The 16,121-nt window shown below is 53.2% G+C and overlaps 4 protein-coding genes across 4 annotated transcripts; 2 read left to right on the forward strand and 2 right to left on the reverse strand.

Annotated features, from left to right (window-relative positions):
- Positions 1-52: 52 nt before the first annotated feature.
- On the reverse strand, positions 53-3,106 carry J4E93_006914 (uncharacterized protein; the record flags this gene model as incomplete). The annotated part of the gene is made up of 1 exon (XM_049344824.1): positions 53-3,106. One exon carries the CDS (start codon positions 3,104-3,106, stop codon positions 53-55), a length of 3,054 nt encoding a protein of 1,017 aa, XP_049197749.1.
- A 1,428-nt stretch (positions 3,107-4,534) lies between these two features.
- Positions 4,535-7,711, forward strand: J4E93_006915 (uncharacterized protein; the record flags this gene model as incomplete). Its single annotated transcript, XM_049344825.1, has 5 exons — positions 4,535-4,538; positions 4,596-5,447; positions 5,506-5,658; positions 5,771-6,172; positions 6,399-7,711. The coding sequence occupies 5 exons, from the start codon at positions 4,535-4,537 to the stop codon at positions 7,709-7,711; spliced, it is 2,724 nt and encodes a 907-aa protein (XP_049197750.1).
- A 3,055-nt stretch (positions 7,712-10,766) lies between these two features.
- J4E93_006916 (uncharacterized protein) lies at positions 10,767-11,521 on the reverse strand (the record flags this gene model as incomplete). The annotated part of the gene is made up of 2 exons (XM_049344826.1): positions 10,767-11,263; positions 11,497-11,521. 2 exons carry the CDS (start codon positions 11,519-11,521, stop codon positions 10,767-10,769), a joined length of 522 nt encoding a protein of 173 aa, XP_049197751.1.
- A 3,091-nt stretch (positions 11,522-14,612) lies between these two features.
- J4E93_006917 (uncharacterized protein) lies at positions 14,613-15,498 on the forward strand (the record flags this gene model as incomplete). The annotated part of the gene is made up of 2 exons (XM_049344827.1): positions 14,613-14,714; positions 15,286-15,498. The coding sequence occupies 2 exons, from the start codon at positions 14,613-14,615 to the stop codon at positions 15,496-15,498; spliced, it is 315 nt and encodes a 104-aa protein (XP_049197752.1).
- Positions 15,499-16,121: the final 623 nt, after the last annotated feature.

Below are 16,121 nucleotides of genomic sequence, written 5' to 3' on the forward strand. Positions count from 1 at the left end.
CATTAGACTGCTTTAATCTGATCCTTCGCCGAAGCGATTGACATATTGGTGACTACGTAACATCAACCAGCCAGTCGGGATCAGCGTCTTCGTCTTCGGGGTCTTCCATCATGAGGGAGCCGGTTTCTGAGGGGGATGATGAGGGTGGAGAGGGCATTTCAGTGTCGGTATTGGGTTTGGGTTCGAGGTTATCGAGCTGCTCCGGGGTGGTAGGCTCTTCGGTCTTTTCCAACTGCGCGTCGTCGGTGGGGTCTACTTCCGGTATGAAACCTCCGGCGCTTTCTGCAGTTTCGTCAAGCTGCGAAGGCCCGGCATTGGCGTCTGTGGTAGCAGTGGAGGGACCTGCTTCGTCTGGAGAGCCGTCACGGACAAAGCCTCCGCCTTCTTCATCATCCTCGGAAGAGTAGATTTGACCATAGCTACTCCTACGCCGAGGGAGCAGCTGTTGCGAATCCAGGATGGAGCTTTCAAAGCTTTGATGTCGGTTCAGACTGATAGGCGGTGGACGGTCGGCTTCTTCTGGGACAAAGCCGCCACCTCCATCGCCGTCATCTTCGTTATCATCCTCGGGCAGGAACCCGTCATCTCCATAATCTTGCTCAGGTGGCTGGTAGCCACCCGCTGAGGGTTTTGCGACATCTCCCTCATCAGGGAAGAAGCCTCCGGCCATCTCCTGTGCCGCTAACTCTCTGTCCTCTTTACTAATCTCATCTTGCACATCAATGGCTGGGCCCTTTTCACCATCAATCTCGATGGCGTTGACACGTTGTGCTATGCGGAGGCCGAGGAAGAAGCGCCTCCATAGGCGCAGAGACTCAACCCTTCGCGCTTCGGCTTCAGCTTCTTCCTGTTGATGCTCCATTCCATCAATGACTGCCTGGACAGCATCTGCGTACTCTTGTGCGACCACAACACCCTGTACAATCGCAGTACCATGGCGACCCTTGAAAGAAAAGCCAGTAACAGCATCTGCATAGTCTACCCCAACGATACGCGCTGCTTTCGATGCGAGCTTGTGTCGGATATGCGTACCGCCGGGTGGACACATGGACGGGACGTAGAGATCCAGATTACCGTAAGCATTGCGGGGCACGCGCCCGCGGACAACGGGAGGAGGAAAGTAGAGCTCGGTCTGGAATTCTGCAAAGAGCCCAGTGCCGACCTCGTCGACTTGCTCATCGACATCCATATCTGCTCCAATCGAAGACCTTCTTCCTTTCTTGGGCTTGGCGCGCTTGAGTGGCTGCTCGCCGACTTTGACGTCGCGTCCCATGCGATACCACTTATCGGCTGTCCGGACTAGATGGACATTCGTACGACGGTAGATGGGTTCCATCTTTGGGTTCATGGCACTGCCGCAGTTGACCTTGCCGACCTGGTTCAAGGGATGTATCACTTCGTTATGCCTAAGATGACGCTCGAGAACATAGACTGGATGGCCTCTGAAGTCTTGCACGTTCTTTGGAATGCCCTCGGCAGCTTCTTTGCGAGCTAAAGTAGCGTCTTCCATCTGGTCTCTGTCGAGGGTGGTTCCACGCTGGAAGAACTGCATCGCCCGTCTCCACCATTTATCGCCATCAGGGGTAATTTCGACACGGTACTTCCGTGTCTTGGCATTGTACGCTTTCGCATATCTTCGGGTGACGTCTTTGGCAGTATAGTCTTCGTCGAACGCTATCGCATAGGAGAGAATGTTCTGAGCAAAGTTAAGCGGTGGCTCTAGCTTCTCAGGCGAGTTGACAGTAAATGTAGAGTGTGTATCGATTGGTATCCACTTCTGGTAAGAAGGGTTGAGTACCTCCACCCAATACACTGGATACGGCGTGTGATAGGCTTTCTGTTTCTTGGGTGTTACACCTGTCTTATTCAGAACAGCATGTCGCTCCCCCATCACACGCTCGAGTCTGGATAATTTCTTGTTACGCGGCCCCTGTGACTTGGGTTTCGTTGGACTGGGCTCTGCCGGCTTGTTGTACGGATCGACAACTATCGTGTTTTTCTGCGCGCTGGTCTTCTGCGGGGTGGCACGTTCGGCTGCAGAAGCAAAAGGTAATGGCTGTAGTGAGCAAACAAGCCTAACCTCAATACCGATGCCACGAAGAAGAGCGCAAAACAGTTGCGTCCCAACGTCCTGAGACCCTTGTAAAGTATGCGCTGCGGTGCGAAATTCATCCTTGTCCATGGGGTCATCAAGGTCGTCAAAGTCTGAGAAGGGTCGGATGGCGGCTTCGGCTTCAGCCCATCTAGGCTTGTACATGCCTTGAGCCGTGATTCTGAACCGCTTTGACCATAGTACCTTTAGCTCGTTCAACCCATCTATAAATTGCTTCGAGGCCGAGTACTGCGACAAGTCGGGATTGGGTACCAGATTGGATAGGGTCTTGGAGGGCACAATTTTACGTAGCGTGCTTTGTACCCTTCTGTCGTTGCACCAGGCATTTCTGCGATGGACGTGGTAGAGCAGACAGAGAATGTGCATCTTGTGGATGTCCAAACGTCGCTTCTTGTCCACCGAGGTTATGGCCCGCCGACGCACCTTCCTCCTTGTCCCAGTCTCCTCTGTCTTTTTGGCTCCCATGGTGATGTTGATGTCGCCAATCTTGGGTGCAGCCTCAACACCTTCGTCGGGGTCATCGCTATCGTCGCCGTCGGCAAGCGCGTCTTCCCACTCCATATCGCTGTCATCTGACTCGTCCGAGTCGATGATAGTCTGGCGCACTCGCTCGTTCGTACGCGGTTCCTCGTCAGTGACGGACTGGGCCTGAGCGACGGGCCGCGATCGCGTGTGCGACGGCATCTGGGATTGTGATGCAGCATCTTCGGCTTGGGACGGTGCGGGTAATGGCGACTTCGGAGCATCGGTCAGCGGTCGCCGCTGTCGTACGGGCTCAACATGGTGTTCCGGGCTTGGTTGTCGTCGTGGAGGCGCCGTTTTTCTCTTCTTGAGCGGCGGTTCGTCTGTGCTCATGGCCTGCTCTTCGCGCAGCATTTCCTGGAACACGGCTGGTACGCCTGCATCTTCCTGTTCCTTCTTGGCTCTCCGTGTTGATCGTCTTGGGGTAGCCGACTCCGCCGCCTTATGCGACCTTCCTCGCGCGCCTGCCATGTCTGCTGTCACCGGTAGAGTTGGCGCAAAGTGTGGGGATTCGATTGTGACGCTTGCTGTTGAGAGCTACACAGCGCAACAGCAACGATCATGGCTACAATAAGCAGAGAGTAGATTGCGTGCAGATGCCGCGATTCGTGAGTGTACTGCGTTGCGGCGGCCTGCTTGGAATGCTTCAGTGAAGGCTGACCGTGATGACGCAATCGTCCAAAAGCGCGCTATCACGTGTTCGGCGATCTAGCCTCGAGCCCAACCCTGGAAGGTCGCGTCCACATCACGCTCGACCAGAGTCACTCCAAGATGCATCGCAAGGCCAATCCCACGCTCCACCTCGTACAAGGAGAAAAGGAACAGACCTGCAGCCTACTTTCAGGTAGAAACCCGCAAAGCAGGTGATCTAACGTCAACGTAGCTCTGGGGTGTTCAGGTCTTTCCTTGCATGAGGACGCACCATGAAATGGCACTTCCCATGCTAAACCTAGTATCTGGGACATGTAGTACGGACTGGCATCCTCCATGGCCTTCGAGGTTGGTACCCGGACACTATGGACGTTATTACCGCGCGTAACACAGGAGACTGTCGCTCTTCCCTGACCAGCATACTTCCTCAGTCGCACCTGTATGCTTTGTGGAAGGCGTGTTACAGCTGTCAGTATGGATCTGGAACAGCTTGAAAACCAGCCTATATCTATGGTCATTGATCGAGTAGGCTCGTACTTCCGCGCTGTACCCACAAAACCATACCCTGGGGGTATTCAGTGCGGCTTTACACTTCTACAGGATACAAGATAGTGCCTAAATTCAGAGTCGCTTTTATATGAGGCGGGCCTTGCGACACGCTCCTTCGCATTGCAAGATCCTGGCTACTTAACCGTACCTTGTTGCTGCCCTCAACAGGAGTTGCGCCTACTACATCTACATGACCGGATGTCTTGTTATCTCCCAGCCTGGTTGAGTTCCCGGACGCATCAACATCATCAGAACCATCAGCATTATCAGCTTCACCGACATCGGTAGCAACACCAGAAGCATCTATCACTATTACAGCAACTCATCATGGCCATGTCTATGAAGCCCACTGAGAATGGCATTCCACGCGCTCATATTCTGGGTCTTCCATTCACGGTTGACCGAAGCTTTCCGAAACTGCCTACGGTCGAGACACAGCCTGTTGAGCACCCGCCGCGAGCACTGGAATATACTGGCTCTCAGTACTCTGAGGCAGCGGAGGAGATAAAGGTTCCAGCGCCAGATTCAGTGCATCTCCCAAAGAAGCCACATCACCGTCCATTTGGCGCGATTTCCAGCTGCTGCTCGACCAGTCGACCTCATATACCCCCTGCGACGGCAACGGTACATGCACACGGCGATGCGCATGACGAGGAAGAAGTCCCAGCCTTGGAGAGCCCACATACCCAATCTCACGCCATGGGTATTTGCTGCTCGGCGTCTCCCCGCCCAAGTGAGGACTCTTCGCTAAAGCATCTAGGTGACATTGCGATCTCGAGCGAACAAGAGGACGTTGAGCTTGGCCCTTCAAATTTTGAGCGAGTCGTTCTCCGAATCGATGGTCTCAAGTGCGGATGCTGCGAATCAGGGCTTTCGCGGGCGGTTGGCCGCATCCCTGCCGTTAGGAACTTTCAAGTGAACACTGTCTTAGCTCGGGTCGAGCTAGAGCTGGATACCAATCGACTTTCCGTCGACAGAATTATTGAGCTACTGGAAACGAGGACTGGATACAAATTCGAGGAGCAGGTGGCGGTTTCTGGTCAGGTTTTAGAGTTTATCATTACAGATCCCAGGCGTTTGCAGCATGCCGTCCAACCACGCGGCGTCACACTTGTCCAGGCCCCCGAACGAGCACCATGGCGTCCTTTCGGCTTGTTGCGTGGGCGCAAGGGCTTAACGCAGAAAAAGACGGCCGACGTCAACGGAGATTCCGGTGCCAAGGACAACCCTCGCGGAACCTCGAAGCTACGTATACCACCGACCAAGATATATTACGACGCGAACGTCATTGGAGCCCGAGACATCTACGAACACTACCTCAAATACGATCCCGATCTAACTCTAGCACCTCTAGTGGCAGACCCAGGGCTTGACCTTGGAGCCAAGCAGACCAGAAGAGCCCTGAAATGGTTCCTTCCCACACTGGCTCTCACTCTCCCCGTCCTCATCTTCGCATGGGCCCCACTTAACCACGAGAATCCTACTTTCGCACACATTTCATTGGCTCTGGCAACCCTCGTACAGCTAATCGCCTTCTACCAATTCGTCCCCAGCGCCTTGAGATCTCTCTACCATTCTCACGTATTAGAGATGGACTTCTTGGTGACATTCAGTACGCCAGCTTCAAACTCCATCCTCAAAATACTTTTGCTGACAATATACTTCCATAGGTACCACAATGGCGTACGTTTTCAGCGTCGTATCCTACAAGTACCAACTTGATGGTAGGCCACTAGAAACTGGATCATTCTTCGAGACATCTACGCTGTTGGTCTCGCTTCTCTTGCTGGGCCGCTTCATCAACGAATACGCCCGTTATCGAGGTAAGTGAAAGAATATCCTATCGCTCAGGAGCCTACATCGCCTTTAGATGTTTTTATTATGAGTTTCATTACCAATGTAGTCTCCAGGGCACGTTCTAACCTTTTCTTGCAGCTGCGAAGTCGGTATCCTTCAGATCGCTCCAAGTCGACCATGCAATCCTTGTGCAGCAGACAACGACGTCGTGGGCCAACGCAATCACGAGCAAAATCGACAGCAGACTACTACAGTACGGTGACTACTTCTGCACACCACCACACACCAGGATCGTGACAGACGGCGTGGTCGTATACGGAGGCTCCGACGTCGACGAATCAATGATGACGGGTGAGTTCAAGCCGAACGCGAAGGGACTCGACTCGGAAGTCTTCGCAGGCACCAACAATGGAGACGGCCAGCTCATCGTGAGCTTAACGAAGCTGCCTCATGAGAACTCGGTCCAGCAGATTGCCGCCCTGGTCGAAGACGCTGAATTGACGAAGCCGCGAGCACAAGCACTGGCTGATCGGGTGGCTGGTTGGTTCGTCCCTGCGATAGCTTCTATCGGGCTCACGGTCTTTCTTATCTGGTTATTTGTTGAGCGACACCACAGCGTAAAATCCTGGAGGGTACGGTGTCCACCCCGCGTACATTCAAAGTTCTCTAGCTAACTATTTTCCAGTGTGTATCCGCCAAGCTCTACTCCGCGGAGGCAGATTCAGATCAGCGTACTGACGTGTTAGCAGAAGCGCGGTACTCACAGCCATTACCTATGCCATCGCCACTCTCATCGTCTCATGTCCATGCGCCATCGGTCTTGCCGTACCCATGGTCGTCTTGATAGCAGGTGGTGTGGCTGCACGGCATGGCATTATCTTTCGGGACCCCCAGAAGCTCGAGATCGCACGCAACGTCACCGATGTCATCTTCGACAAGACCGGTACCATAACTACAGGAAGACTTGAGATCATTGGTCTCCCTATGCATCGCAACACGGACCACACACTCATGAAGGGGCTATTACTAGGCCTTGTGAAGGACATCAAGCACCCTGTATCCATCGCGATCGCCCAGTATCTGGAACGAGACATACTCGCCCACAAGAACTTCGAACCTCTTCAGGTCAACAACATCACCAGTATTCCTGGTAAAGGCGTCCAAGGCAATTGTGCGAAAACTGGGGTAGAGATTCGTGCAGGCAACGCGGAATGGCTTCACATCAACGTCATCGGACAAGGAAAAAACACAGCATGCTACTTCACCTACGGCGGCGATCTTCGCATGAGCTTCGAACTCCTGGATCAACCCCGGCCTGAAGCGATAATGGTGATCAAAGAACTCCACGCTCGAGGAATAAACGTACACATGCTCAGTGGCGACAATGACGGGGCTGTCAGCGACGTGGCGACAACCCTATACATCGACGAGGCGAGTACAAAGGCTCGATGCACACCCGAAGGAAAGATGCAGTACATCCGTGATCTCCAGGACTCGCGCAGGAAATCTATTGTCATGTTCCTTGGTGACGGAACGAACGACTCTGCAGCGCTCAAACAAGCCGACGTGGGCGTGCACCTCAATGATGGTTCCGACGTTGCAAAATCCGCGGCTGATGTTGTCCTCATAACGACGCGACTACACGACGTTCTCATCCTACTTGATATCTCACACGCGGCGTACCGACGCATTTGCTGGAACTTCAGTTGGTCGGCATTCTACAATTTCTTCGCCATCATCCTTGCTGCCGGCGCATTCGTCAAGCTCCAGGCGAACGTGAGGATTACACCGCAGTGGGCGGGCCTGGGCGAGCTCATCAGTGTCCTACCGGTGGTTCTTATCGCGTTCCAGATGCGCTTTCGCAACTATGGGAAACCGTACGGAGCGATGGAGAGGACGTATCAGAAGGTTGAGGCGCCGAAGCGCGAGCAGCGACGTAGTCGCCAGAGTGCTAGTTCGGCAAGTGCTGGGTGTTGTGAAATGCCCACGTCGACTTTGGCACATGTTGACGCTATCACGGGTATGAGTGAGAAGCGTGGGCTTGGGAAGGTGGCGTTTTGGCTTTCTTCGAGACGATGATTATTCTGTTTGTTTTGCGTTTGGAGTTTTGTTGGGGGTTTAGGGTAGATTGAAAGTGTGAAATTCTTTGTTTTTGTCTTGTCTTCATGCCTGTTCCTGCTGCTTTCTATGTGCACCCCACCCCTTATACCTTCAGGATGGGCTTTCGCAATGTAGATACGATGTTCATTGAAGGTGTAACTTCACAACATGTTCTTTCCAATTCGCCGGAACACCTTCTCCATCCATCAAACCATGGACATATGTGTCTCCAACGAGCGTGTAGTGACCCTTAGGCGCTTCTGGGACGGCTCGGAGGCAGAATGGCACGTTTCCTCCAAGCAAGATGGCAACAGAGTCACCTGGAAGCATCTCCGGCGGACCGACGCCCATATGGCCGTCAGTCGTGATAAAGAACCTCCGATCAAACCCCGATGTAAAGCAAGCCTCATAGAAGAAGCGATCGTCGCTAAGATCCTCTCCATGCAGACTTCCCGCGGCATCTGGATTGGTCGCTCGAGCCTGGCACCACGTCTGCAAGTTCCGTCCCAAGCGCGAGACGTTTGTGTTGCCGAATCGCTGTGATTTGTTTCCTCGAGGGGAGTCATTGGACGAAGCAGCGTGGTTCGACGGAAGCGGTTCCCAGCAGTCAGTCGTCAAGACACGCCAGAGCGCTTCTTCCAACGACTGATCTCCTAAAGCGCGAAAGACGTTTTCCTTATCTGCCTCGATCATGCCATAGCATGTTTCGAGGGTGGCGATGATGTTTTTCCATGTAAGTCGCTCCGTATGTAATATGTGTGAGACTTGTGAGATGGTCTGGCGTGGCTCGAAAGCGTTTACCGTGAGTACATCTTTCCGTCTCTCGATGTGGGCTGCCGTTCCACCCGCCGCGGCATACAGTGCTGAACGATGTAGTTTGAGTTGTGCAACTGCGTACTGCGTCGCTGTCTTTGGGCTGATTTCCACGACCCAAGACGGTATGTCTGATACACCGGCCATGGTTCTACCCATTAATGCACCCAACGAACGGGTACCGCGTATATCCCTGATAGTCGCTTGAATAAAGATTTCCTTCGGGGAGAGGCTGTAGTCAGGGATGATGGGCGGTGTACCTTGCCAGTCTGTTACAAGGCCTAGTACACCGAACACATTGTCTCTAATATTCGTCGCTTCGTGCAGGTGTACTAGACGCATAACTTGGCTCAGACACAGTCTTTTGCCTCGCTGTCTGAGCATTTGGAGGGCTACCGCGCCGGTGTGCACGGCGAATGATAATTGACTCCAAGCCAACCTGCCGTTCGTCGGTAGCGACAGGCTAAGGCTTCTACAACAGCCTTTAGAGTGTCTAGTTATCGACTGGACTGCCTCTATGAGTGTATTCCATGGCATGGTATTGTTGCAGTAAACCACCGTGGCCCGTCGAGCAAGCACCGTCTCTTGTACAACCCAGATTCGATACCACCACGGATTGGATATCCATGTCTTCGTAGCTCGAATGACTGCTGACCAGCTCTCCTTGCGAAGCAGCCGCCCGTTCTCTACAGTGAAGAAGGGGATTTCGCCTACGTGCTTGTCCATGCCACAGATTCGTATGTAAACAAAGAAGCCAAGTACGTCCTCTGCCTCTTTCTGCTCTTCTCTTCCCCCATCTCGGATCTTGCTCTGCTTGAAGTAGGCATCCACGGTCGTGGCGTCTCTTTCATCTCCAGTCCAGTCAACGGTGGCCGGTCGTTTGGAGGGCGCTCGCGGGCTGCATCCGTAACCGAGCCAGATGAACGTTTCTTCCGCCAAACTATAAATTTCGCCCATAAGCTGTACTTGTTCAGAACGCTCATTGAGGTCCGACTGGTTGATGCAGGCTGCATCTGCGTAGATGATCAAGGCCTCATCCGTTCTCCGTAATCGCTGCAGCCCATTACGCAGATTCTGGGTTATCTCCAGCGGGTTTCCATCGATCCTGATAGGTAACGTTATCGTTGGGTCGCCCCAAACATACGAGATCGCGTAGAATATCGGGTTGTCGTTCAGCGAGGTAGTCTCGAGGTGGCATTCGATGTCATCATTCCAGGCTCCTGGGTGGACATGGAGTAGACGTATTTCTTTCCGGGCCGCATCAAGCTGGGAATACATGCTGGGGTGCTGAACTTGCTAGCAGTTTGCGACGGCTTGTGTTGGATGCATGGCTCAACATTGTTACCTGGAGAGACTGCTGAACTTCGCGGGTTGCGCGTCGCATTCCTCTCATTTATCTCCCCCTATAATTAACGTCAACGGTGGCACGGACTGTTTGCTCCTTCCTGATGTTGTTGGCTGTGATGGCATCTGGATATCCGATTAGCTGGGAGCAGAGAAGCGAGCCAATGACCCGGGGGGCCTCGTGGGGCTGTGCTGGGCGGGAATAGGACCTGAAATTGGGGGCGGAAATCAATCTAATCATTCGAGCCAACAGAACCGACGCATTAGCGGAACAAGGTATATAATTTCATAACCGTCATAAGCATCATCGTTATATAGCCGCGTGGCCAACATCATCATGTGATCTTCTTTCATACATCTTCCATCTTTGGCTCAATCATCAGACAAAATCAGCCAAGTACCAAAGGAAAACACAGCAAGGAAAAGGTCATCATCGTAATATATGAGAGCAATTTCGTGAGCGCGAAAATGAAGAAGCCAACCCAGGATCAAGGGAAAGGTGTTTGCCGATCCGAAAAGCAATAAGAGGAATAGGTTTTTCGCTAAAAACGCTTCAATGCCGTCGCTATGCAGCCCCGCTGGGGAGGAAGAGCAAGATCAGGGTAAGGAAATTGGGCGTGGGTATGGTGGTCGTTACATAACCCAGCTCGTTTCGATGGGGGTAGGAACAAGGCGTCCGAGCCCGATAAGATATCACCGCAGTACTGGATAAGGATAAGCTCGTAGCAAGGCCGTAAGGGATGCAGAGTCGTAGGAATCGTGGTATCGCTGAGCTCGAGCTCTTCAAGTCTTTTGGTTCGATGCGGTCGTCGTAAGGTTTTGGTTTCGTTGTTGCTTGGTGTGGATCCCGTCGAGGGAAGCGAAGTCTATCGATATCTTACACCCTGTATCCCGCCTCTTGGAGACATCCTGAGCATCTCTCGTAAGCACGGACATATCCGCGACCGCAGTAGCATGCTGAGGTAGTTGATGGCGCGACAGAAGCCTTGCTGGGTCGTCGTCCTCCTGCCGCGGCTGCCTGGGCAGCATCAAGACCACAGTCGGAGCTCCTTGGGCTGGTGCCGCCACTGGTGGTACTGGAGCTGTCGTAGTCGTTGGATGAGGAAGTATTGCGTCGGCCCGCTCCTATCGGTGTTGGCAGTCCTTGTGCGCCCTGGCCGGGCCGTTGTCCTGGGTACATTCCATCGTTTACCGAGAAATTGCGGCAGATCATGTAGGCTCGGGTGGCGGCGGCATTCTTGGCGAGCTCTTCGCTCTCGTATTCAACATCCGTGGAGTACTCTCGGTTGTTTACTCTGACTGTTGATCCGTAACCGTAGCGTGTTCGGTAGGTTTGGAAAAGTGGGTCAGGCCAGTGGCGCCTTTGGCAAAGACCTATATCCGAGGGTCAGCAACCAGTACACATACACACGTTGAATCTGCTATCGTGCCGCCAAAGTCTTAGACATGGTCTTCCACCCCGTTGTGTGGGTCCCCTACACTAGACAGGGCTATCACCCATGAGTCTTGCACCAGTTGCCATGTCGTCGAGACCTCATTTGGCTCAACTAGATCCGGCTATGTGGTACCAACTGTCTAAAAAGAAAAGGAACAGTTCTAGCACTAACCTGTCAGGTACATAACGTAGAACATGTTGGAGGTGGTCGAAAAGGACTATTGACGTGTAATGGAGCGATTGGAACGACTGATGGCGCTTCGATGGTGAGCTGTCAGTCTGAGGGCAAGACTACTGCTGCGGAGTATTGCTGAACTGGCAAGCGTTCGTTGGTGGCGACGATAGTATCCGTGGCAGTGGTTGTACGACAGTAAATGCTTTTAGGGTGTGGGTGACAGTTGCCAATAAAGCATTGACAGCTGTACAAAAGAGATGAAAAGCGTTGATGTATGAAGAGCAAGGTAGAGGGAGCGGCTTGCAGTCAGTCGGACGGGGATGGGGGAAGCATATGTGCCTACTGTGGGATGGAGGAATATATTGCAGCAGGCGAGTGTAGCATGTATCCAAGCGCGTCTCGCCCACCAGTAAAAACGGAGGGGCAATTGGGCTTGTGGAAATGGATAATCTGCGGGTCTTGTTGCGGCTCTGAATGAGGGAGACCCATAGTATGTGCTGGCGAGAAGGTAGCCAACGGTAGAGGTTCCAGAATTTTAGCTAGTAAGAGACTCAAACCTCAAAAGGTACAGCCTGACCGGTTCGCTCTTGCCACCGTGCTGCACGCAGTAGCGCAGTGAAAAAACGGCTGGCGATCGGACACAATTGCTGTAACCCGTTTTCCCAAGGCTGGACATGTCTCGATCGGCATTGTGCAGGTTTAGACGCCTAGGATGGGCGCATAAACAACGAGGTGGCAGACGTGCATCCTAACAGCACTCTTTGCTCGTATCTCCCGGATGCACTGGGCCCACTAATGCAATATGCAAAGTGAGGGGAGAACGCAAATACGTCAGACTCTGCACCCTTTGTCAAGTGTACCGATACCCTGAAATCTTGGCAACAGAATGCGTGATATCGGCGTATGGTTTGGGAGGCAGGGTCTGAAAGGAATCAGAGACCAGACCAAACGTGCAGCAAAAAAATGGGACTGCTAATCGGCTAGGGTACCAACCGCCAGAGTCGCGACTGGAGAGGAGTTGGACACGATTGTGTGACTGCAAGACAATGCAAAGCATAGTGGCTCGAAGCGAGAACGCGTCACAACAGGCATAGCATGGAGCTACCCGACAGCCCCAGGGGCGAGCGAGACGAGTTGATTGATGCGTTCGAGGGTTCGAGGAGATACCTGGGGTTGGTGTTACCAGAAAGCATCAAGCGTCACTGCCAACGCATACATGCAGAAAGCACGGTCCTCTGAATATCGCTACTGGGAAACGCGCCTGCAGCTCGAATAGGGAAAGGGTCAACGGCTGTTAGCTGTAAGCCGTGTGCATGCAGGCATGAATTGGCATTGCGGAGACTGTCTGATGGCGCTCAAGCACGTTCGCGAGACGTAGTGGAGTACGGTTTGACAGGCGATGATTGACGAGGAGAGGACAGCTGGAGGGGCCAGGCGTTCTCGCGCACACGATCCCGGTCAATCGAGAGAGACAGAGATGAAGAGTTCACAGACCCTGGGATCCCCATGTTCAAGGCTGATGGTAGGGCATCAAGCAGTCCCCACTTTGCCGAAGTCAAGACATCGAAGATAGCAGGATGCCAAGCTCAGCACGAACGGGTCTGGAGCTTTGGGAGGAAATTTTCGAATTGACACAAAGGGATCATGCATCGGGCGGCTGCAGAGCGTACTTGACAATTGACCTGCCGCGAAGTGGATAGCAGCAGTACAAAGGTTGAGGGTGCACAGAGCAAGTCGTCGTGGAGCGGAAGCAAAATTCGGACGATTCGATAGGCCGGCGCAGTTCACGACAGGCAGCGGTGCATGGCTAGGTCCCAGGTCCCAGTAAGGGCCGCTTCTGTCTGGCGCCGATCCAAGATGGTGGTTGATACATGGAGCGGGACGATGGCGCTTGTGAATAGCGGCAACGAAGCGCAAGGAACAGCCACTGATATATTGGACAAAGAATAGCGTTTGAAGTCCAGACGAGCGCGTCCAAGGCCAGCAGAATCAGCGCGGAGATGAGTGAACGAGCTTCAGAACTATGTCGCACGCGCGGGAGATCTGTGGATGACGCGAGCGCGCCAGCACGGCCACCCGCCCCAAGCTGCAAAACAGGCGGTGAAGAAGCCAGCGCTGTCAACCATGCGCCCCTCTTTCTGCGCATCAATTCTTGACACTACGCATTAGCAAAGAAGACTGTTCTTTGACCTACTCGACCGCGTGAGAGGGCGGCCATTTGGACCGCAAAGTTGTCGGCCCTGGAGGCGTCCTGTCGTGGACATGTCGTCTTCGAATCGGCCTGATTCCATCAATAGGCTACTGAAGACCCACATGTTCGAGCGCTTTTCCAACCAAGAGCACCCTCACCCTCCTGTTCAGCCTCGCGCGGTGAGAGGTGGTGCTGCAGCCGGGTGTGGTTGCAGGGTAATCTAGAGGGGCCGGGTCTCGCGTCCATTACCGATGCTCGATGGAGGACACAACGCACCGTCCCGACCCTCCGAATCTCGACATTGCAGATTGCAGCCCCTCAGGGTCCATTCACCCTTACACAACTCGAGGATGCGGTAAAGGCTCTGGCCAGCTCTTTCCACGCTCCATGTGTGACGTCTAACAGCAGATGACTGCCATCCTCCACCGGCATCGGATAGCGGTGTCTGTCGTCTATTGTCAGTAGCATCAGTTACCCCACGATTCAAACGGACATTCCCTCTCTGGTGACACGTTTCAGACTATCGAGACAGGCATGGCGTGCGCATCGAGACTGTAAGCCTCGCCGTCTCGTAACAGACAGGCTACGTAATTGCTGTCAGCTCACAAACAGACCACCCGTCGTACAGGCGCCGTACGCGGGGTCGACGGCCAGACTACGGCGTCCGCAAAAAGCAAATGTAATTAGGCCGTAGATGTAGTATGTACTACGTCTTGAAAATACGCTGTGCAAAGCGTAGGGGAACCGACGTTGACGTTGACGTTTCGAATGGCTCTCCGCCTACTCCGGAGTCCGACAGAGTACCTAGATATACCAACTTGATAGCCTCATACACAATATACACACATTCATACAACGAGCTGAATCATACAAACCACTACTACGACTACCCTAAAATCATCAAAACCAAGAAACCGTCAAGATGCCCAAGATCGTCCGCCTCACTATGTTCAAGATCCCCGACCAGGACATGGTCAAAGAAGCCATCCAAATGTACAACACTCTCGCCCAAGATGCGAAAAAGGTACGTCGAAGCCCTTTCTTGACTCGCCAACATCCCCTCCAAGCCCTCCCATTCCCCTTCTAGATCTCCATACATACCCGCTCTCTCAGCCGAGTTAAGGCCAGCACATATCCATCGAACGTGCAGTCCATACCGCCCGCCCCCTGCACGACGGACCATCTCATCACGTCGGGACCCCAGATTTATTCTAGTCGCCCTCGGGCTATTTCCATCTTGCACCCTCGATAAGAAAAGAGCGGATAATGGCGTCAACCCTCCTCTTCGCGCGCGCGGAGCAATGTCCCTGGCGGGTAACCGCTGGGAATATTGCCGCGGCTAGGAGAAATGGGGTGGGGGTGACGAGGCTGCAGCAAGCGGGCGACACCAGCGAGCGCGCGGAAACAACTCCGAGTCACGACGCACATATCGGCCGTCTTGGATCCATTGAAGCCTCACGATGGACAGCCTGACGCTAGAGATATACCGACAGCCTCCGCACCGACTGACTTCCGAGGCTATCGTCGTCCGCCGTTTGTTGTTTGTTGCTGCTTATCGAGAGGATGCATGCTAACGTCATTGTGTTTTTGTGCAGGACGGCAAGACGTACATACAGCTTGCACAAGCCAATGCCACCTATGACGACCCGCGTAGTCAGGGCTACACGATGCTGGCGCGTTGCATATTCGAGTCTAAGGAGGATATGGACTACTACGACAACCAGGATGAGGCACATGCTAAGATCAAGGCGCACTTTAAGCCGAAGGTCAACTCGCCGCCGCTCGTCATCTACTCGGATATGGCATAGAGGGGCTGGGATGTGGGGTGTTGAGCGCTGTAGTGGAATACATGGAATCGAAAGAGTAACACATGGCAAACTTTGTTTTCTGTTGTGATGATGCCAGAAATGACGGAAGATAGCGCATATGCCTACGCAACCTTGGAAGTCTCTACGACAGCATCAGCCGAGTAGAGAAAGAAGAGTCATGCTCGGCCAGGAAAACGTATTGACAAAGCAAAGAACGTGATAACTAGGATCGATGGCATCAGACCTAGCTGCAGTCTCATCACTCGGCCCTTCTTTGTCTGGTCCAACATCTTTGTCTAAGACAACTCCGCTGATTTGCGTGCAAACTGAACAGTACGAGGCGCAGCTCTTCTATAGCCTGGCCTGATATCTCGGTTCAGACCAGGGCCCTGACTTACAGGCAGAATGACAGTCTCATATCTTTATCTCAGACGATCTTTGAGCAATGTCACCTACTAGGTACTACTGAGAACAAGTATCAAAAGAGTGAAACATCTGGAGGAGCCGGTGACCCAGCGCAGAGACAAAGACATTTACACAATGAATACTTCGTGCTGGCATACAAGCATCAACACTGGGAAACAATGTACAATCACCACAGATTCGCTTCTTTCATCAAAAGA

Source organism: Alternaria ventricosa, assembly GCF_023758065.1.
Source record: "Alternaria ventricosa strain BMP 2768 chromosome Unknown scaffold_12, whole genome shotgun sequence".
Lineage (NCBI taxonomy): Eukaryota > Fungi > Ascomycota > Dothideomycetes > Pleosporales > Pleosporaceae > Alternaria > Alternaria ventricosa.